The following is a 23,758-nucleotide window of genomic DNA, read 5'->3' on the forward strand; positions in this document are numbered from 1 at the left end:
TGACAAGAAGAGGAGTTTATTTATCACACCTTTGCAAAATGGGGCACAAAGACTGAGCTCACAGCCTTCAGGGCTGTACAGGTCATCAGCAGCAGTAAAGTCAACACACACAAACACACACACACCCACACACACACAAACACGCACGCACACACACACACACACACACACACACACACACACACACACACACACACACACACACACACACACACACACACACACACACACACAGTCACCTGCACACACTCTGCAGCCTTAGCTCACATGGATTTTTCACTACGTTAAGTGAACAACGATAAGTTTAAAACAGAAGCACAGACGTGGTATTGGCTCCTCATCACTTATTTCCCATGATGCTGTGGTGACAACACAAACACCACGCTGGAGGCATTAAATACAAGCACAAGGAATTGGATAATAAGCAGTAAAAAATAGGCCCAAAGCTTCCAGGAGATATGAGTAATGACAGCATGCGCACGCATGCACTCTTTAATGCACAAACCCTTGTTTTAGCTGTTAGCAGTGGGTGCATTTTAAGCCCAGACTTCACGTTAAAAAACCTGGAAGAAGATGTTTACACTGACCATAAGAAACTCTAAATGTTAATGAAGAAATTCACAGCAAATGTTTGATTTCAATGAATTGGAACTTCCTCAAACGGGGAAAATAGGGGAAAATGGACGGAAACCTGGAGTGGAAGAAATATTATGATACACTCGCATATCCAACACAGACTTGCATAATAAAAACAACACCCATGTTCAAATCTAATCATTAGCCTACAGCTCTTTACAAAACACCTCACATTATATCCAAAAATGTTAAGCACTGCGTTATAAATTAGATACTGAGAAGTTATTTAAATTATATCTTAAAATTATTCGAGTTGATGTCACAGCCAGGGGCTCAAAATTGGAAAACACAAACAACCTCCAGGCAGACAGACAAAATGGAGCACCAAACTGAAGAGAAATGCAGAGTCCGCTGGGGTTTGCCGCTCAGAACAATCCAAATCCAGGTCTGAAGGTCTCACTGTCATTCCAGGAGAGGAACAGCAGGTGGCGCTGCAGGGCAGCTCTGGATATGTCACTGATCCTTGTCGTGCATCTGCTGCTGCATCTTATTCAACATTTCCTGCATCCGCTTGAGCTGCAGAGGGATTAAAGTCAACACATCATAAATAACCTGCGTGTTTTCAGAAATAAACAGGCTGTTCATGAAAAAATTAGAATATAAATGGCTACTTTGAATAATTAATTGATTATACTGCAATATTTGATAACTAGGATCAACTGAAATGTGTGTGTGATTGAATTAACATATTTTTTGCAATTGCCTTGAGACGACATTTGTTGTATATATAAAGAAACTGAATTGAATTTAATTGAAATTCAAACATGCTTCATCCTTTTTTCCAGACTTATTAATGCTTACAGACTAATAAATTAAATTCCACACTTTTCAGGAGTGTTTGTTATGATTGTCCTTCCAGTAGTGTCAAGCACTAAACTGCTAACTTTATCCAATAGCTGCTTGTCAGTTCCCATTAAACCGTCATATTCTAATTTAATTAGCTTAAATTGGCCCAGCACATTTTAATTTCTTCCCTTTAACTCCTGTTATCTGGGAAAACAAATACATTTTTATGCGCTTTGGACTTTCATTCATACAAAAACTCAGTTTAATACTGTTAAAAATGATTATATTTGTTAAAAAGTGGAGATTTAAGAAATCCGCCAATATATTTATGTACTTTGACACTTCTTAATTTTTATTGCCAGTTTGTAAGAAACGTTACTGCCATCTGCTGGCATGGAGGATCTAATTTATAAAAAACACTGCTTAAATATATAATCAAATTCTATGAAGCAATTTAGTTTTCATTAAAAATTGAATAATTACTAGCATATGTTAGCACATGATTAATGATTAGCATGTCATTGTAGTTCTTTTTCAAAGTATCGACCTTACTAATCTTTTCCATAATATTTTCAAACTTTCTCCTCACATTGTCTCTTTTTCATGTCTTTTACATAATATAACATGCTCTATTCTATAGTTTCATATTTCTCATAGTGATCATGCTTGTTTTTAAGCAATCTGATTGTCTGACGTGGGTGTAGCTTTGCGCTACACTGCCCCCTATGGGTTTGGTGTGTTTAAAGCAACTCTAAGTAGCAGATTTGGACAAAAACTTTTCTGAATCCAATTAAATGTATTCAATATCATTTTTTTGGACGACATAGCAGAGATATTTGTTTTTATAAAGACAAGCACTGAAGGCCTCAGTTAAATGTAAGCAGATTCAATTACAAACAGTCCATCTGGTTTTGAATTTATTACTTTGGGAATTATTGCAACATGTCCCGTTATGATTCATTCAGTTATATTGCGAATTATTTTATGAAACTGGATTGTGAAGTGGAAAGGCAATTAACTGTAGACATGTTTATGTCCTCCTACATCTATTGTCTATATCTGGTGCAACCTCCAGCGGCCACTGGCCAAGAGAGAACTACACCCTGAAAAAATGTAGAAATTTTTAGATCTTTTTTATGTTTTCTATCTACAATGATTTGTTGATCTGTTTTCTACATATTTTTTGCCCCTTACTGAGAAAATAAATAGAAAAAGGTGAAAAAAAGTTTTTTGTGGCCTCATGTACTTTTAACTTAACTATTTTGGACACCACTGACTCAGAGTAACTAATTATCAGTCATGAGTACCTGGTTTGTTCTTGCTGGAGAAAAAAACTACTGTTACACCATTCAGCTCTCCTCAGCTTTTTTTAAACAAAAAGTCTAGGCTATTTCTGACCTCCTCGTCTTTCATCTTGATTAGCTTCTCAGTGTCTGCGTCTGGAGTGGACAGCGGCAGGATGGGGATTGGGCTCTCCATCCGGTTATCCTGAGCCAGTTTACTACGAGACGAAACAGAAAGCAGATGAGGGATGAAACGTTGTCTTCGGTCTGTAAACATCAGCGCCAGGTTCATGAAACATTGCCATTTTGCACCTTTTCTCCTCATCAGACTCTTTCTCACACAGAGAGACAAACCTAGTCATCTCCTGGATGCACTGCGCTCTGTAGTTTTCGTAGTGGACGTCGCAGGTTACGTCTTTAAGGTCGTGCATGTGCGAGCGGATCAGCATGTTCCTCAGTTTCACAAAGTCGCAGTGCGACTGGTTTTCCACTGTGGAGAGAAACATCTGCGTTTAATCAATAAGCCAGATTACAGCATTCCCACACAAGGATTTACACCACCGGATCATTTCCATAAACCTCTAAGTATCGATACCCTTAAATAAAATTCAGTCAAATATTTAATCTATAAAGTCCACATGTATGCAGAGGTTGGGAGAATTTAACTCAAGTAAGAGTAAAAAGGTAGGTAACTGATCTGCCAGAGTTCCGCTAGGGTTGCTAGGCAACGGCCCAGACTTGTCTGGAGTTGCTAGGTAACAAGGCAGTGTCTGGTGATTTGTGACATTTTACATTCCAGATGTTTTTGAGTAACTGATACAATTATCAATCATCTAAAAACAACATAAACAGATGGACCAAAATCTTAAATTAAGTGGAAATTTTGGTATTTTAAGGACGAATATTACAATAATTCATTTTAGTAACAGAAAAATAACAAAATCAGACAAAATTACATTTTCCAAATCAGTTTCTTTAAATAAAAAACTTAATAGAAACTACAGATGTGTGTTTTTGTCTGGTTAAAACATGTTTGTTTTAGTTTCAGTGGGTAGAGAATCCAGATAATCCAATAATCGATCAGGGAGGAGATCAATCTTTTCCCAGATGTTTTTTATTAAAGCTACACACTGCAGCTTTAATGGAAAAGCAGCTGAAGGAATGCATCGTTCATGAATTTACCTTCAACGATCCCCCAGGGGTACAGCCTTCCTCTGACCCGCTGTCCTCTCGCCTCCACCACGGTGTTGCTGCCGATCACAGCGAACGGCGTGCACTCCTGCACGAATAAGGACGGGCTGTTACTTTGACCCCAGTTTGTACGGGAAACGCTGACTATGCATGCTGGTGCACATTCACATAGCTAGACACATTCTCTAAAGACAAGCAGCTGAAGAGATGCATCACTGGGACTGTCGAGACACGCAACAAACTGCATGCTGTTTATTTTATGGCATTTAAAGGCAGATGAAGCAAATTCACACCTCACGATTTTATTTGTTGTGAGTGAGACACTGCAACTTTTCAAAATAAGAGTGGATATATTTTAACCATTCAACGAAAATCTATAGTGCAATGCAAAATATGCGCGTAGGTTTTTGCTTTTAATTTAATTGAATTTGTTAGTAAAATGGAAACAGAAACATCCAGTGACTTTGCCTGTTTAATAACTTTTCAAAATAAAGCAAGAGTGAGCCATATACTGTTTATGATGCTGAAAAGACACAAAAAATCTAAAAAAAAAAAAGGATCAACTTGATAAATTTAGGATGTGGTTTATTGTTGGTTTTTTTAAATAATCTAGCAAACCTGCAAGTCATATTTATGTTTTCAATCTACAATAATTGATAGATCGCTTGTCTGCAGAAATCTGACTGCTTTAGTTATTATAATCAACATCAATATCAAATTTATTTATTTATCAATTTTAAAAGTAGATTAAAACTGCAACAAAGAGCTGTACACAAACAATACCACATAATAAATTGATGAAAAAAAAATTATATTAAAATATTGTGATTAGTTTACTGTAAAGTAGTTTATTGCAATTATAATTAAAAACAGAAATACTAAAAGGTTTGCAGCCCCTGAAGTCCTCTCCATGACAAAAGGTTTAAATATCCCAGCTACATGTTTTAACTCCTTCATATTCAGAGGATTCACTATTCATGGTTCAGACAAAGTTGCTCAATGTTAACTCAATTCCTGCCAAATCAACAGCTAAATATGCTTAAATTAACACAGCTTGGCTGCCCTCAGACAAGGCCACCATTGTGTGCTCAGATTTTTACACACAGCTATGAGAGAGCGATCTCAGCTGCAGCTTTTCAGAATGAACTTCAGAAAATCATGCAACTTTAATCTGTTTCTACTGCAGCTGCTTAATTCCAGACAAAAAAAAAACGCCTTTTGTAAAAAACTTTTTATCCCAAATGCCTGATCTTTAATTTAAGCACATTACTGTAACACTTTTCTAATGTTTTCTGCTAAAACTGCATTTACTTGGAAGTAGCAAACACCATTGTTACATAAGACTGAAATTATTTGTGGGTGAAAAACCACAAAAGGTGTGCAACAATGGGTTTTACAGCAAACTATATTTAGTTAATTACAGATAATCCAATAAATTACATAAATATACCAAAAGCCTTCATGAGTCTGACTAATGAAAATGCATTCATTAAAAAAATGTTTAGAAAAATCCTGGAGTATCCAGCAAACAGATATTGAATGTAAGCAATAAATCAATTAATCACAGGATAAATAAAAGAGCTCAATAATGTCTGTTTGAATCACTGATTGTTTTTCTCTTTCTACCAAAAACTGGAGTATTGGTCTCACCAAGCCCTGATGGACAACTTTGTTTATAGAAACTTCATAATCCATTTAATTTGTTGTTTTGCTTATTTATGTTTGAATATTTTAAAAATCTTCCAGTTCAAGTGTCAAATGTTTATTAAACGTTTGTGGACTTTGAGAGGGCAGACTTACATTATTGTGCCATTATCAATATATGGTCTCAAAACAACGATATTATTGTTTATTGCAATAATTATTGGGATAATTTATCGTCCAGTAAATGTGTTATCAAGACCAAACTCTGGATTGTGGTGAAAGGACAGAAAATGTTTTGTTTTTTTTCCTGGCAAAAAGTATCATCACAGATTTCGTAAAAACAAAAGCATTTATTTCTGGTGTTGGATTTCTTTACTGGCTTCATAAATGCATTAAATATGGAGGTTGTGTTTTTACAAATTGTGTTGAAAAATACACTAATGTTGGTGCTGCAGCAGTAAACAGCTAAAACTCGCCTTCAGTTCTTTGTCGAGTTGCTTAAACTCCTCGTCCTCGTCAGAGTCACACTCAGGAAACTGGTACACTTTGATCCCAAACTTGTCTATTTCCTCTCGTATCTGTCAGAGGACAAACACAAAGACATCTCCATTTATCCGGATACAGAGCATGCTGTTGAATCAGTGAATCTGCCGCTCTGAAAACTCACTCTGTCTTTAAGCTTTTTTATCTCGTTGGGAGTGAGGCAGTCGGCTTTCGCGATGAGAGGAATGATGTTCACTTTTTCATGAAGAGCCTTCATGAACTCCACGTCCACGGGACGTAAGCTGTGAAGAAAAATCCAGACTCTAGCTTAGTTTTCTTTTGTTTTGCATATATGTATAAGTTGCATAAATATGTGTGATTTACCCATGGCCAAACGGAGGGATGAAGTAGAGGCAGCAGTGGACTCTGTTGTCCTGGATGTTCTTCCTGTTCAGGCCACTCTCGTCTCTGAAGTATTGCTCAAACTGCTGATCGATATAATCTGTGATTGGCTTCCAGCTAGAACAAAGACAAATTAAGAGGAAAACATTTATTTGTACCGCACCATTAACAAGAAAATTACATTTTAAAAGATGTGCATCAAGATGGGCAAGATGGTGCAATATTTGGAACAGAGATGTTGAATCTGCTGTTGAGAAATTGATCATTTAAAAGTGACCTATTATGTTTCCTTGAACAGGTTAGGGTAGATTTATGGGCTAAACAAAGCATGTTCAATGCATTTATTGTACAAAATAAATCTTTGATGATGAGATTTTAGTCTGATCAGTTCTGCCTATTTTATCCTTTCAGAATGAGCTGTTTTAGTTCATCTTTTCACTTTAAATCCAATTAATCTGCTACTGGCCACGCCCACCAACTCATCATTCACACTCATAGGTGAAAATGACTGCAAAAATATGCACAATTATACAACCGTACATCTTTGAAAAGCAGTAGTAGAGCCTCCCGCACAATCAACAAGATTGAAGCAAGTGGTTTCTGGATGGTAAGTCAACAACAAAACACTTTGTACAGCACATAAATTATTTTTAGATGAACATATTTGCGTGTGCATGCCAATAAATGTATTTATTTATTAATTCAGTCATATTGAATTACTTACATCACTCTTAGGTAAATATGTATGTACATATATTATACACGTTATTTCTTATGGTCATACTTTAATTATTAATATTTAAAACCTTAGACGGAGTAGCTTGTCAACGAATAAGCAATTTCCCCTGAGGGATCAATGAAGTCTCTTCTATTCTATTCTATTCTATTCTATTCTATTCTATTCTATTCTATTCTATTCTATTCTATTCTATTCTATTCTATTGTGGTAAAACCTGCTGTGAAAATGTACTAGTTCCGCTGGGGTTGCTAGGTAATGGCGAGGGCTTCCCTAGAGTTGCTAGGTAACGGGGCAATGCCTGCTGATTCAGGAGGTTTTTTAATTTTTTTGTTGTTGTTGTTGTTGTTGTTTTACAGACAACAAAAAAATCTTAATTTACTACAAAAAATGGCGGGCTGTTTTTATTTTATTTTAATTTTTTAGCACTTGAGTTGTTTTTAGAATCAGTAGAAACTCAAACCCAGCGACATCAGCGTAAAAAAGTTAAATCAGCAGGCCCAACTCACCACTCGTTGTTATTAACGGCGTCTCCGAACCCCGGCGTGTCCACTATGGTCAGCTTGAGCTTCACTCCCTTCTCCTCTATGTCGACGGTGTGCTTGATGATCTCCACAGTTTGGTTAATCCGCTCTGCAGAGCATCAGCGCAGGATGAAGGTCAGTGGGAATTGGATTAAATACATCAGGGACAGAGGAAAATAAGCTCTGCTGCTGGGTTACGTTGAGATAACCTCTAAAAATAATATTAGTAATTCTGGACATTAAGAAATGACTTTGAACATGAATGCAAGGATGTTAGTCAAGGCTGAACTGTTTTTAACTGCATGCTTGTGTCGCAGCCAGCAGAAAACTTTAAATAATAAAACTAAGACATAGTGGAGATTCACCTTCGGCATTTAGTAACTTCCTGTCTTTGTAGAGGTCTGTGAGGAACAGACTGTTGACCAGAGTGGACTTTCCCATACCAGACTCTCCTGTAAGACACAGAGATGTGATCACATATTTAAAAAAAGATCAACAAAATCCAAAAAAGATCCATTTTTGGATTATTACAAATCTGGAAACAGACAAAAACTGGACAGCATATCCTCTAAGGAAGACGGTTCAGCATTTTTCTTCTGATAAACTGACAGATATGATGGAGTTGTTTACATCCTAGAAACTGACCTGCAACCATCAGGGTGAAATCGAAGCCTTTCTTCACAGATTTCCTGTGGACCTGATTTGGCAGAGTTGCAAAACCCACATACTGTTTCTCCTAGAAGATAAAATAAAAACACAAGTGTTACTGAAAGCTGTCTATTTTCAGTTTTTATTGAAATTAAACCAATCTCAAAACAGTGGACTTTGCAAACAAACAATTCATCTAATTTAAAATAAGAAATATTACATTAAGACAATTGTGAGGATTTGCTGCCCATAAGAGCAGAAGTGCATTCCTTACACTGCAAAAACACAAACTATAGTTTGTTAATATATTAACACGTATTTTTGGTCTAGTTTCTAGTAAACCTGAAATAAGAGCAAAACTAACTTACAAGTAACTTTCCAGCAAAAAAATAGAAACTTGTTTTAAGTAAATAACTCAGTACTTGTTCCATGTTATAAGTTAATTTATCTGCCAGAACAACTTCTTTTTCATCAATATTAAGGGATTATTCACTTAAAACAAGCTTCTACATCTCAACAAAAGGTTACTTTTAAGCTAGTTTGTCATATTTCAAATGTACTATGATATTTGCACTAGATACTAGACCAAAAATACTTGGTGAGATTTTGTGTATTTTTCAGACAATCAGAAACTGAAAGGCTAAGAAAACATTATTTCTACACACAAAGAAGCCGGTTCTACAACAGCAGACATGGGTTCAATAAATACTCGTCTTAATCCTGAAAGCTTCAGGAACAAAAAACTCTAATATCTTCCGTTCCTTCTAGTATGTTGAGTTTTAGATCACACCTCACAAAAACAGTCCTTAATTCACGTGTTTCTCTCAACTGTACAGTTTCTGTCTGAGCTCGCAGGAATGTCACATGACCACAGTTTTAGGAACTTGTTTTGCTTAATCCCTCTGCAGTGAGGTTGTGGCAACATCTGCGTTCCTTGTGGCCCCGTTTGTCTTTTTGAGAGTTCAGATCTGATGTGTGCACTGAGACACGGGAACTTGTAATTGCTGCTTTACATAGAAACAGTTTGAATTTTTGTAAAGTGTAACTCCTTCCAGTGGTTACATTTATTTTATTTTAGGTGGTAAAATTTAGGGATCCAGATTAACACAGAAAGGGAAATAAAAGTTTCTGTTTTAAATTTTCTTGTTGCTTAGAAGGTTTTGCCATCTTAAAAAAATTCAAAGAAAACCTCATAATTGTCTCAGCAGCTGTTGTGTTGTAATGTGGATTATAACACGTCACTTTGAGTCAGATATTTAGAGGAACTGATTTCACATTCCTACTTGATGTTGCACCATGAGCTTTCTTCTGTGTATAAAATCATCTGACTCAAACTACCAAGGAGTTGCATCAACTTCTTTTGAGACTCTTTCTGATTCTTTCAGAAACAGAAGATAAGAAACCATTGATCTGATTCAGGCATGAAGAAGCAGGGAAACATGTGAAACATGGGGGATGCCAGATGTTAGACGGACATTACAGACCATTGTTCTACATCTCCAGATGAGAGAAATATCACTTCTGTACTCACATGTCAGATTTTTTTTTAGCTGTACATGAGAAAAATCAATAGGAATTAATCTGGGTTGGAACAACTAAAAAAAAAAAAAATACCCCCAAAATCCAATATGGCCGCCATCATATAAAATGTGAACCAAGGTGTTAGTTTTCAAAATTGCTCAAATGTTCAACCATTTCTACAGTATAAGGTCCTCTTAATGTCATGCCAGCATACACTGACCCTCCCCCACCTAATGCTGCACCCTGTTAGCTTGCCGAAAGAATGCTTTTTGTTTGGTAAAAAAAAAACAAAAAAAAAAACAGTTTGGCTGTTTGGAAATATGTCTGCCTGTTATTGATTTGTTTTGCTTGTAGCTTGGTCACTTAGCACAACGATTTAAAATACAATAGGTTTCAACTTTGAGTCAAATCAAACGTCAAATAACTGAACACGTTTATTTACAACATTGCAAAAAAGAAAAAAAAAAAAAACCTTAATAAAAAAAGTTTAAAAACAAACTACAGACGTTTCTGATCTCACTGTGAAGAGAGATCTGTTTTTTATGTAAACATATAAACATAAAAAACTCATTGACTCCTACCCACTGTCATACTTTTAATATGAAACGTTTCGGTATCAGACTTTGGCAAAGCAAAGCAACAAAATGTTGTATATTAGTTTCACTTTTTTGACTTCCAGGTTTGACCAATTTGCACATGTTCCAATTATAGATGTGCAAAGATTTTGATTTTTCTTTAAGTAAATTTCCTAAATGACAATGTGGTTATAATACAATGCTCTTTCATGTCAAATTAATCTTTTTAAAAAAATATATTTAAAATTATATAACATACAGAGTGCTGTGAAACAGTGTTACAGAGGTATGTATATCTTATTTCTTTGCTTTTTCATAACAAATACATCACATCATCAAAATATTTAAAATAAGATAACATTTTACTAATATAATTGCTGATTCATTAATTAAATATGATTAATCACACCTTTTTTGGCAACTTAGTTCAAATTCAATAGCCCATCCCTTTTTACTGCACGACCTCTAAAATCAGGAAATCAGTAAAACAGAACATGTTTGACAACATGAACTAGCGCCAGCATCTGACGTCATTAACACCGATCGATGTGGAAAGGTTATGAAGCCATTAGTAAACCTTTGGGACTCCAGTAAAACCCATTTTACAGACATTATCCACAAGTGGAGAAAACATGGAACAAAAAAAACTTCCCAAATTACTCGTAGAGATCATGAAGGACTTGTAAAAGATCACACAAGAACACAAAACAACAACTAACACTTTTATACACTTAATAAAATATAATCACCATTTAAAAATCGACTTTTTGTCTTATTTTACAATGTGAAACATCTTTTTTTGAATGGCAAATCAACAACGAAACACTTGTTTTTCTACTGTACAGCGCAAACAGCTGTGAAACTAGTTGTCCAAAAGTACTGGAACTCAGCCTGGGTTGCTAGGAGACGGGCTGGGCTTGGCTGGGGTTGCTAGGTAACGGCGCAGTGTCAGTTGAATGTAACCTCACAAAGACCAAAAAACATTAACTTAATGCCAAAGAACAGCTTTGTGGGTTTTTTTTTTTTTAAGAACTTGGGCTGTTTTCATACCAAATGGTATAAAACATACAAAAAGTGAATTTTGCATAATAACTTCCCTTAAGTAGAAATCTTTAAGATGGGGCACATAATTTATCAAAGAACTACACAACTGATTTGCAATTTTTGCACCAAAATCATAAACAAAAATCCCCGAAAAACGTCAGAAGCAGAAGCAGACTCCAATTAGCTGAGAGGACTTTTAATGTCAAGACAAATTAAATCAAAGATCTGAGGAGCTTGTGCCGCAATAAAATTACCACAGCAGACAGAAAAGCTTCAAATATATGGAAAGACTCGTGCAGAGCATTCCTCTGAGAGTGGCTGAGAATAACCAACGCCTCAGACTTTCCAGAAACACAAAGGGAACCACAGGATACCAGTCTCCCACTGTGTGGCACAGCAGCTCCTGCTACCGCTGGATCTGGCGGAGCGTCACCCTGACCCTACAGTACAACGCGCCAACAAGTGGAGAGATAAACAAACATTCAAGCCCTGCAGAGAGCATTCACTCACACGGACAGAAGCTACATTCAGCAGACCTGAAAAGCTCCTTTTCTAACCCAGTCAGACGCGCAGCGAGCGTCCTCACACACTGTCATAACTTGTCACAGGCGTTTCCGACGGCTCCCTTCCCTCGGGTGAGGATCGCATTTATTAAAACAGACACACAAGTGTTTACGCACATGCAAAACAAAAAGAGCAGGAGGTGAAAGACGAGCTGGTGATGAGGCTGGAAAGGAATCCCCCTCAGCAATAATCTGACACCCTGCAGAAATATATCTGAGAAAAATAAGTTGGCAGAAATTTTAAAGCGAAAGATCAACTCAGTTCTTTATGCTTTTTTATAATCATGCAAATAGGGTCGTTTCAACATTTTTCACACGTTTTGCCTAATTTGTTTAAATGTACCCTTAGATAAAAGTAGTTTATTCAAGTGTGCTATGAGTGTAAAGCAAATATTACTTTATATATTTTATATTTCATATACTTCAGAATACATTGAAAAGTATTCAACTGAGTACATTAATAATGCTAACGCTTATATGTGTACATTAGTAAAGCTCATTTCTGCCACAAAGTACTGATAGTTTAAATCTTGATTAAAGTCCAGAATAAAGTTAAGTTATGCTACATTTAATATGGCAGAATAAGTTTGCTGTTTTATCTGTTATAAACTTACATGCTCAGTGATAAAGTTTACAGTAAGTAGCTAAATCTTTACACACTTTAAAAAAACAGAAACATTTGACTTAACTTTATGAATCAAGTTCTAGTCCCTTTCATAAATAAACCACAAATATAAGCCTAGTAAAGCATAATTTGGTAAACTTAAAATGACCTTATAACAGTACACTTAAGTTTACTTGTTACAAACTTAAAAATGTCCCAGTTTAGTTGGAATAAGTATACTTTCTAGTACACTACATGGTCCGTTTATTTATTAAAATGAACTTTTTGCTGAATGTATCCATATATATCCATCTCTTTACCTTCTGTCTTGCGGTTCTCACTCGTGGGCACAGAAGCCGTTCCACCAGTTTCTCTTGCAGCATGATGGCATCCATCCTAAACCGCTCCGACACTGACGGACCAAAATAGCCACCGGTCTCACAAAACTGAAGCAGCAGACCAGCAGGGAATGAAGGAAAAAAACGTCTCTTTTCCTGTTTTCTCTCCTTGCATACGTCTGTCCTACACTCCCTTCGTTTGTTTTCCTCCCAGCCCCGCTGCTTTGTTTAATTCTATCTTTTCTGTGCCCTACAGCGGTCCGGCTCTCCCTGTTCAGACAGGTATGAAGAAAGTTTCCCTTCGAAAAGTGGAGGCAAGCAGGGAGGGAGAGAGAGAGAGAGAGAGAGAGAGGTGGCAATTTGAGGGAGGAAACAAGGGAGGGATGGAAGAGGCAAAGGTCTGAAGGAAACCCATTCATTCAGTCCAGATTCCCTCCCCCCGCTCAGACAGACACATGAAAAATAAAATCTCCAAACTCTGAAATGACCAGCTTCATTCCCTTTGGTTTGCTCGACATGTGAAACCTAAAGGAACCTGTTTCAACCTGACGGAAACAAAAGCTTTTGGTGTGACAAACGCTGCAAGTACAGACAAATGCAGTGAGGTTATCACAATAAAAAAATTAACCTGCCAGTCATCCAGCGCTCAGGTTTATGAATGTGCTGATTTGAACCTTACAGAGAGGAAAAAACAAACTTCAATTAAACAGCAATTCTGAAAGCACAACATGTTTAAATAACTATTTTATTAACGTCATTCAGTGTCATGGCATTGCAAAAACAAACTTTTCTCTTGAAATAACACAAAATTAACTTACAAGTAAATTTTCAGCAATATAGAAGCTTGTTTTAAGTAAGTTATTCTTCAATATTGATAAAATTGGCAGCTTTTTTTCCACATACAAAACATTTTAAATAATCTGCCAGTGGAACTAGCACTTTTCATCAATATTCAAGAATTGTTTACTTAAAACAAGCTCCTACCTACAGTCCTGAAGTTACTTTCAAGTTAATTTTGCCTTATTTCAAGTGTAATAAGATATTTCCTCTAGAAACTAGATAAAAAAAGATTACTTAATCATTCTTCATCAAATAAGATGACAAAATTAAGCTCCTCTTTTGTTTGCTTGTTTTCCCAATGTTTTATTATTATTATTAAATCAAACTTAACCTCTGCAGAACATGTGTCAAACTCAAGGTCTGGGGGCCGAATCTAGCCCACAATGTGTCTTTATGTGGCCCTCACAAACAGAACCTTTAAGGTAACAAATTGTTTTAATAAGTATTATTTTATCAGTCAAATCAATGCATTTTTTTTGTCTGTACACAGACAAAAAGTTAATACTATTTAACTTAAGGAAATACTCATTGAATGCAGAGAACACTATTTATTCATACTTCAACATTTTAGTTTGTAGTTTTAGCAACACATTCTGCCACAACACTCGTTTCAGCAGCAAGCACAAACTTCCTTCTGACTACACTTGTTTTAAACAGTGCTTGTGCCACTCCCCTATTACCTTTCTAATTGCCACCCTGGGTAACCGCCCATGTGGCCCATACCACAAACAGCCACTGGTCAGACGAGCAGACAGACAGGAAAGTGTTGTGTGTGCACATGTGGGGTATAATATCTACCGAAAAGAGGTCATTCAGAGTTATGAGTCATTTCAGTTAATTCCACTAAACATGAACCAGAAACAAAATGAATGGAAATCATGTGGATTGATTAAACAACAGGAGACATGAACTGACCTATGATGGTTAAATACAGCTAGAACCAAATTTAATCAAACCCCAGGCAGATTTGGGTTTAAAATAATATTTCAAATTTACCAACATGTTTCTTTTGACAGTGGGAAAGAGAATCAGTGGTGGGAACTAAAGATTAGAGTGATAGCAAGGAAGATTTGGAACTAATTAGCTGCTGACCATGCCCCCCCCACTCACAAAATGGCCGCAAACACACATACACAATTATAAAAACGGTCTGTGGACATTTAATAAACATCATTTCTGAGTGGTAAGTCATCAACAAAACACTTGTCTTTGCTTTTGTACAACCAGGTGACTAAACTGCCAGAGTTCCGTTTGGGTTGCTAAGTAACGGGGCTGGACTTAGCTAGGGTTGCTAGGCAACTGCGCAGTGCATGAATGTGACTTAAAATCAGGAGGTTTCTGAACCGGCTTGTTTTCTAGACACCAAAAAACATTAACTTATTGTTTCTTTAAGCGCTTGGGATGTTTTCAGATGAAAGTGAGATCTGAATGGAAGCATAAAAATGTGTAAAATGTGAAATTTGCATAGTAGGTGCCCTTAAAATAAAAAGTATTGGTATTGACGACACTGGCCTTGTATTTACTTGGTTTCGGATCGATATAAAAATATATCACCGCACACAAAGTAACTAATCTCCTCTTTTCCTAACACAATATTAGCTTACTGTAGCAGTTAATTTGTAGTCTTATATTAGAAGGAGAAGAAAAAGAAGTGACACAGTGCTGTAATCTGAGCTGAAATAAAATACTTTATGTGCAGTTGGTGATAAAAGTTGCGTTCAACTGGCATAAAGAAACAATCAGCCAAGATGTCTTCTCTTCTTGGCATTGCAGGAGTTTTTCTATATGTGTGCAGCTGAGGTACATTCATGGCAGAGGTTGAAGCCGATTGATTCCAGATGTTACACCGGCATGTGTGTGTGTGTATGCGTGTGTGTGTGTCTGATGGGTGTGTCTGACTAACATATAATGTGGGCAGCAGAAGTTAAACATTCTTTGAAATAAAAGAAGGAGGACTGTTTTTCTTCCCGCTGACGTGACAGCGCTGATGCCACGTACAGCATGTTTCAGCCCACCACCAGAGGGCGACAGAGGACGAAACTGGGATAAAGTTAGGAAAGGGAAATCCCAGTGTTTCCAGTTGAAATAATGGAACTGTGGTTGATTAATTAGTTGGATAGTGAAGACCCCAGCAGAGTGAGTTATGAGTTTGAGTGGAACGATGTGGGAGTGACGGTCTGAGCAAAAGAAAGGAGCAGATGTCTTTAATTGGCCCCCCATTTTAACCCCCACAGTTCGTCCCTCTCAGTAACCAGCTGTCCCAGTTTTCCCATTCACAAACACAAAACCAGACAAACAGGCCAAATATAATCACTTATCTACATTTCTATTGTTACAACTTCAATTAAATATTCAGCATGAGTGAAAGTAAGCTGTTCTCTCACTTTGTGAGCGATAAGTGGTAAAATTTCACCACTTAAAAACTCAACACAGTGAATGTTGGCATGAAACTCTGGAGTTTACACTATGGACTCAAATAAATGCAGAAAACTGTTTTTTCTTTCTTAATTTTTTAAATATTTTTAGCACAAATTATTTTCAGAATGAAATGTTTTTGTTTCACTAAATTTTTTTTATCAATGCTAAAATTAGTTTTTTTTTTGTCATTTTTTAAAATACCTTTATTTTTGCTCATTTAGAATGTTAAAAACCAATCATTGCTGATAGCAATCATATTTATCCAGTAAGTACTAATTTCGGTAAATGGAAAAGACAGAAAACAAGACTATTAGTTATCTACTTTTAGAGCTAAAAGAAAGAAATCTTTTCTGTTTTGCATTTTTACTTTCTTCAGAAACCATAAAAAATATGTTATTTATAACACTTAAAGTGAATTTCAGCATGTTGGAGCCTCCCTACAGCATTAGACTTTCTGCTGCTGACATTTCTGTGGTTTTTTTCTTTCCCATTAGTGACAAAGAAGTGCATATTTCCGGCTCCTGCTGCATTTGTCAGATTGTTGGATGGTCTGCAGAGGCCAAGATCCAGAGGTCAGTGACTAAATCAGCAGGCATCACTCAGCCCCTTCCTCTTGCTTATTCAGAGTTGAAGTGATTCCCAGAGAACCACAGCAGTAAATGCAACCCAGATAGTGCTCATCACACCACAACTTCCCACTGCAAGCAGCTGAAGGAAGAACAGAAATCCATCCATGTGATATTACAACACAAACACAGACTGGATGAAAGGGAGATTTCAACCTCAAGCTACAGACACTAGAAATTAAGGAAGTAAATCAACAAGAATGTATAGAAAAGTGATCAATACCAATAGATAATACATCTTATGGAAAGTTAAATATTTAATATATAGAAAATTCACTGAACTCTCACAGCTAGCTAAGCGAGGCTGGAAGCAAGATGCTGCTTTCTGGGTCGTCCTTCGACCACTTTCTAAAAGCTTTCTTAGAGCAAAAGCCGCTCCAGGACTGAAACCGAAGAGAAAAGGACATTCAGGTGGGGCACACACACACGCACACGCACACACACACACACACACACACACACACACACACACACACACACACACACACACACACACACACACACACACACACACGCACGCACCACGCACACACTCAGCTGGATCACACACACTCAGCTGGATCACACACACTCAGCTGGATCATACACACTCAGCTGGATCATACACACTACATGTATGCGTCAGTGTGACAGAAAAGCAGACTGCAGGGCATAAACTCCTCAAACTGCTGAAGGAGAGCTAACACGCTGCCAGGCAGCCGTCCAAATATTGATCTGAGGGGGAGAAGAAGAATTTGGAGAAAATCCTCCATGTTGGTTATTTCATTCACTTTGTGAAAAGACACTGCAGCCAGGCTTAGTAGTTGGAACCATTTTCCAAAAGGTCCATTTTGGTCTTGAATGAACACAAGATGTTTGTCCAGATGATATTTAGCTTGTACTTGTCTGCCATTACAAAACTTAAATAAACTTAGTTGCTTCCTTCAACATGTGAGGATAACTTTATGGGCTGCACAAAACATGTTCTCTACATTTGTTGCACAAAATCGTTTTTAGATAGAGATTTCAGTCTGCTCCCTTCTGCCTATTTTGAGCTCCTTCCAGAATGATGCTGTTTCAGGGTGTCTTGTCACTTTAAATCCAAATGAGCTGCTGCTGACCACGACCCCAAACTCAACGTTTCAAAATGGCTGCAAACAGATACGCAATTATACAACCGCACATTTCTGAAAAGCAGAAGTGAAGCCTCCTGCACAACCAAGAAGATTGCAGCAAATGGTTTCTGAATAAAGTCAAGGAAACACTTTTCTTTTCCAGCAGCCATTATACAGCAGTCAAACCAGCTGATTGAACATGCTGGAGCTCCGCTTTGGTTGCTAGGTAACGTTGCAGAGCCCTTCAAATGCGACTTAACGATCAGGTGATTTTTGAAACAGCTTAAAAACATCCACTAATAATCAGAAAACAGCTGTATGTTTTTTTTTAACTGTTTGGGTTGCTTTCAAGACTCAAATATTTTGCTACTTTTGTACGGAACCAGTGATTGGTTCTGGCCACACCAAAAGCATCACCTTTAAGTTCATGTTTTCAGTCTACATAAATGCTACAATGTGCCTTTATACACTTGTTAATTCTCTGAGCTGCTTGCTTGGCAACAACTCCTGAGACAGCACAGATTTTCACACAAACAACAGAGTTATTGTTTTCACACGTCACACACAAGGTCTATCGTCTAAAGTAGGAAGCTGGAGAGGTTTGTGTAGATTTTATGGGCATCTGAGGAAACATTTCTAGATCTTTAGAAACAACAATTAAGCACCTGCTGAACCGTACTGATATCACACTAGAAAGTAAGCTAATTTTGGGTTGATAACAATTATTAGATAAGAAATTGAAGACCTCACATCAACACCACAAAAAAGGAGCTGCCTTCATACTGGGGGGCTTTAAATCTCTCTTCCACCAAACCCCCAGAGACACAGCTGTCCCTGCGCTGCAGCTGGTCCTCACTGAGGTCCCATCTGTGGCGGTGAGGGTGGGAGAGGGTGAGTTTGGAGACAGAGGACGGAGGAGGAGGCTGAACTCTAAGGTGGAATGAGGAGGTGAGATAATGTTTTTATACTTCATAGTCCGGTAGACGCTGTTTAATTTGCAATTTGTTACATTTTCAGATGGTTGGGTTCAATTTCACACTGAAATGTATCAAACAAACCCAAACTATTTGAAAAACTAGTTCACCTCCTCGCCTGCGGTGGCGCTGCACCCAAAACCACTGAAGGAAACGACAAAACAGCTCTGAAGAAAACAGGAGCGCAACCTCTTTCTTCACGAAATGTAAACAAAAGTGAAGGAGGGTCAGATTTTAGCTGTTGTATGATTTCTCTTTTGACTTTGGTAAAACATCATGAGTCATTTCTTCTGCTAGCACTAGACTCGCGTGTTTGTTTTGGTTGTATTTACCCAGTTTGCTTCCTGCTTTTAGAGACGAGTTCACTTCAACCGAACCAATACGGAAATTTTTAGGCGAACCAGTTCACGTTTTTGGTCCGTATCAGAGTTTGATCGCACATTCACGCCTCCTGAAGCAAACTGGTGCTCCAATAAACAGGCTTCTTTTTTTTGCTGTTTTATTGAAGAAAGACCTCTGACTGTTGCTTTCTGTTTTACCATTGCAAAACTGAAATATATGAAGCATAGCATTAGTTAACATGAACATTACTGAAGAAATTTAAAAGCTAAAATTAGCCAAAATGCTAAGGTTAGCTTTTACCACTATAATGTTTTGGTATCACTATCATGTTTGCTTACATTGACTTATTCCACCTGGTATGATAAACAATACATTTTAAAAAACAGCTAAAATGCTTATTTTAGCTATAAGGCAAGGAATGTGCATTACTATGCTAGCACCAACTAACATCGCAAACTAGCCTGTTGCTTACTGAAAGCAAAATTTCCATTCCTAACCTAAATGAACAAATTTAGGTTAGTAATTTCATAAAACACAGACATGATTATTATTTCTGTCATAGTCCATAATTACAGTCAAATCTCATCCAAAGCAACAACGTTTTAAGGTTGATGTTAGCTTAAAACTTAGGCATTATGTTCGGCCATCTTGGATTTTTTTTGCTCTCTTATGGTAACCAAAACAATGTCAAAGAACAACCACCAGAGGGAGATATAGTGGGGTTTACGAAACTATTAATCCAGCGTAATATGTATACAAAAGGCTCCAAATATACTGAGTCGTTTTGTAATACAAATAAATACAAGTGCAAACAAAGGGGATTTTTTTCCTGCTCTAATATCACTCAACTGGATGCACTTTCCAGTTTTAAAGTTTTATTGATGATTTTCTCTTTTTTTTGTCTCAAATCTGAGATGTTCAGCTCATATCTGCCCACACGTGGACTGACCACCACACTTTGTGTCTGATGAAAACGTATTTGAAAGGAAAACCGGCTGTTTCCTGGCAACGCTTTCTGACAGCTGGTGAAGTGATGAGAGGGTTGAGTGAGGGGGGAAACAATGATTCTGGATCGATCATCCGTCAGGACTCACTCAGAGGTTACGACACCATGAATTAACTCAGACACATGCAGTAGGTTCACTGAAGCGATTTCCAGAGTGGAGACACACAGGAAAAACAGCCTGCGTCCACAAACTCACATCTAAAAGTGATTTAGGAAAAACCATCGGTCATGTTTCTGCATGCAAACTCTAAAACGTTGAACCCAGACCAACACGGTCGCACAAAATAACACCATTTCATGATAGAATGAAGATAATGAACTATACTTGAAAATAGATAAAGCAGTATGTATGTTTTTATCATGCTATTTAATTGCCTTAGCTATGCTTGTACACCAAACCGATAGTTAAAATCACATTGGACTTATGCAGCTCAAAGGTTACCAACTGATCTGATTAAAATTTATGTGGAGTTTGTGAAAGTCACTTGTTTGAATTTCTGAAAAAAAGATTCTTCTACAATTCCTCCCACATTAGAGACACGATTCACACAATTACAGTCTTACCAAGTATTTTTATCTATAGTTTCTAGTGCAAATATCTCAGTAAATCTGAAATAAAACAAAGCTGACTTACAAATCATTTTTCAGCAAGATATAGGAGCTTGTTTTCAGTAAATACAATCCCTAATATTGATGGAAACGTCCTAATTTCACTGCCAGATTATTTCACTTATAACAAGTTATTTTCCATGTAATAAATGAAATAATCTGCCAGTGGATTTAGCACTTTTTCATAAGTATTAATAATTTATTGACTTAAAACAAGCTCCTATATCTTGCTGAAAAAGTATTTGTAAGTTAGTTTCGTCTTATTTCAAATATACTACGATATTTGCACTAGAAACTAACCAAAAACTTGGTAAAGTTGTGTTTTTGCAGTGTTTAACTTAAATATCTAAAAGAAATTCCCCAGCATTTCAGAAATAGGTTTTTATGAAAGACATTAACTTATAAGTTCAGTCCAAGAGAAAATGTAAAGCAATAAATCACTGACATCAGGATAAAAGTGAAAAATTTGTGTTAGCCATATTTTGATCCAGTTTATTTATATATAAATAAAAATGGACTTTATATAGAACTCAGAGGAACACCTTCAGAAATTGGCATAAATTCAGAGCACTGACTCATCTTGATGAAATCTGTCACTAAGATAGTCTGAGAATCGCACAACAATTTGCTCTGAAAGTTTAAAATGTTTAGCTTTAAAACATCAACTATAAAAACTGATTATTCTGATCAAGTGCAGCCAAAATGGTTCTGTGTTTTTCCCCCTAAAACCTGATGGATATATACATAAAATATGACCATTTACAGTAACAGTGTTCAGTCAATCAGTGTTCACTATTCAAGAATAAAAAAGAAACCAGAAAAAAAACTACATTTATGGGAAATTTTACATAAATACTTTTGACCAAAATAACATAAATGTCCATCTCATACTGGACAAAACCCATCCTGATGGTCCACAAACCATTTATGGAAATATTTTGTGGATTGAAGGTCTCCATTTAATAGTTCTGGCCCAAAACTAACAATATTTCAGAAAAACCATCATCCTCTGAGTAAAACATGGCGTAGGTTGAATGATGTTCTGAATCATTTTAAAGTAATGGTGAATTAATGCTAAGAAGTTTCTCAGCCTCATTAAAAAGAATAACTTAGCAGATTTGTTGGCTGAAATCATCCTGTGTTTTTAGAGTGTTTTAATGTAAATCTGCATCCAGATTACCATATAGAGGAAGAGGAGGGGCAGGAGGAGCGCCTGGGGTCAGCAGAGACCCGACCTCCCCTCAAGGCTCGTGTGTCTGTTGTGCTTCTCAGATGAACAATGGTTCCGAAATGATCCACTAAATATTAGTGAGCAGCTAATAATGACGTAATATCCGAAATGAGGTCAGTTCATCATCAGGCGACTCTAATCGCTGATAATTGTGGATGGAGGATGTTGGAGGAGGATGCTGCGGTGCCGTGTTGGCCTCTGGAGGCAGCGACCTGCTCCACATAGGCGTCTAAAAATGAAAATGTGTGTGTGGATCAGCGCTCCGCCTGCTGCACAGGCATGGCAGTCCTCAGCATTCGCCCAAACCTCCTGCAGTAAGCGTGATTCCATCAAATAAAACGCTTTAAATGGTGTCCTACCTCCGTGCTGTCCTCTGTTGGAGGATAGATGAGGAGGCGCAGGTGCAGGGATGCGGAGCGACGCCCAGAGAGACGCAAACATGAAGCAATCAGAGCACAAATCCTCCATAATCAGAATGCAAATATCAAAAATGGGAAAACAGAAACACAGCGCTCACCTGTTTTCACCGGAATCCGGCTTTTATACCTGATGTTGCTCGTCATGTTTGACCCGCTTTCCTCTCTCGGTTTCCTCTGAAGCGGCGGCGCAGCCTCGCCTCCAAACCCCGGGACGGACAGCAGGAGGGCGGGCAGAGCTGACGGCGCAAGGCTCCTCCTCTACGGAGGCTCGAGAACGTGAATGCACCGTTCCATAAATATGAATAAAAACACGATTTCATAATCAATATGAAAAACAATCAAAAAAAATAAACGTGCAAGTAATCATAAACATTTGTATTTTCTAAATATTGATTTTATTTTTATATTTATGCAATTATTTTAGCTCCGTGTTGCAAAAATATTCCTTTATTTTCATGTTAGCTTTAGCCTTCGTAGTGGGCGGAGCTAACAATTCTGAGGTAATCTGATTGGTCTTCAGATGGAGTCGCTGTCAGATCAGCCAATCAGATCTTAGGGTTCCCTTAGGGAGATACGATGAGATTAAATTGTATCACGCAAAATATAAAATAAATGAAAACAGAAACTATCTGATGACACGTAATGAATTCAGGTTTTTGTGATTATGACATTTAATCTTAGTCTCCTTTTTATTCAATTGTCCAAAATGGAAATGAAATATTGTCTTAACTCATATTATTCAAGTATTTTCATTCAAAGAGTCGTTTTCTGTGGTGGTGCTGTGAGCAGGAAGGATCTCAGGTAGCGGTCAGTATTCCAAAGAATCTGAAGAAGCCTCTGACTGAAGGAACTGTGGCTGATTGCCTTAGAAAGATAAAATAACAGCATATTTTCCTCAACTTTATTTTCAGTTCTCACCATAAATGTCTATGTTGAGTTTCAAACCTTTTCAGCATCATATGAAGGTTATTTGAGTATAGATTACTTGTACATTTAAATAATTCTATTTGTATTTTTTTAGTTAATTTGAAGGACTTATTGGTTGATTTCAATTGTTATAAATGTTTAAAATAATTAGGAAAGTGTTTCTCCACACAGAGGATCTCACTGCAGCCAACAAACAGGAAGGAAATCCTACAAGAAGAAGAAAAAAAGAAACTCAGACTAAACAAAAACATCCTGTTTGGAAAACACTTGATATCTTTGACTAAACTCTGAAAC

General features: G+C 37.1%; 1 protein-coding gene across 3 annotated transcripts; it reads right to left on the minus strand.

Moving 5' to 3' along the window:
- Positions 1–23,726, minus strand: septin5a (septin 5a). 3 transcript variants are annotated; one of them, XM_014993610.2, is made up of 12 exons: positions 22,636–23,726; positions 22,478–22,491; positions 8,331–8,421; positions 8,051–8,137; positions 7,671–7,794; positions 6,408–6,542; positions 6,208–6,325; positions 6,017–6,118; positions 3,888–3,984; positions 3,018–3,195; positions 2,821–2,923; positions 1–1,152 (listed from the first exon to the last, which is right to left on the minus strand). In XM_014993610.2, the coding sequence occupies exons 1-12, from the start codon at positions 22,679–22,681 to the stop codon at positions 1,090–1,092; spliced, it is 1,158 nt and encodes a 385-aa protein (XP_014849096.1). In that variant the 5' UTR covers positions 22,682–23,726; the 3' UTR covers positions 1–1,089. The 3 variants fall into 3 exon arrangements, with proteins under 3 accessions (XP_014849096.1, XP_014849093.1, XP_014849094.1); XM_014993607.2 differs by lacking the exons at positions 22,478–22,491; positions 22,636–23,726 and adding an exon at positions 12,961–13,476; XM_014993608.2 differs by lacking the exons at positions 22,478–22,491; positions 22,636–23,726 and adding an exon at positions 12,961–13,474 and having other exon boundaries at positions 3,060–3,195.
- Between the last annotated feature and the right edge of the window lie 32 nt (positions 23,727–23,758).

This window comes from Poecilia mexicana, unplaced genomic scaffold (genome assembly GCF_051168715.1).
Source record: "Poecilia mexicana isolate PSO_F unplaced genomic scaffold, ASM5116871v1 scaffold_9, whole genome shotgun sequence".
NCBI lineage: Eukaryota > Metazoa > Chordata > Actinopteri > Cyprinodontiformes > Poeciliidae > Poecilia > Poecilia mexicana.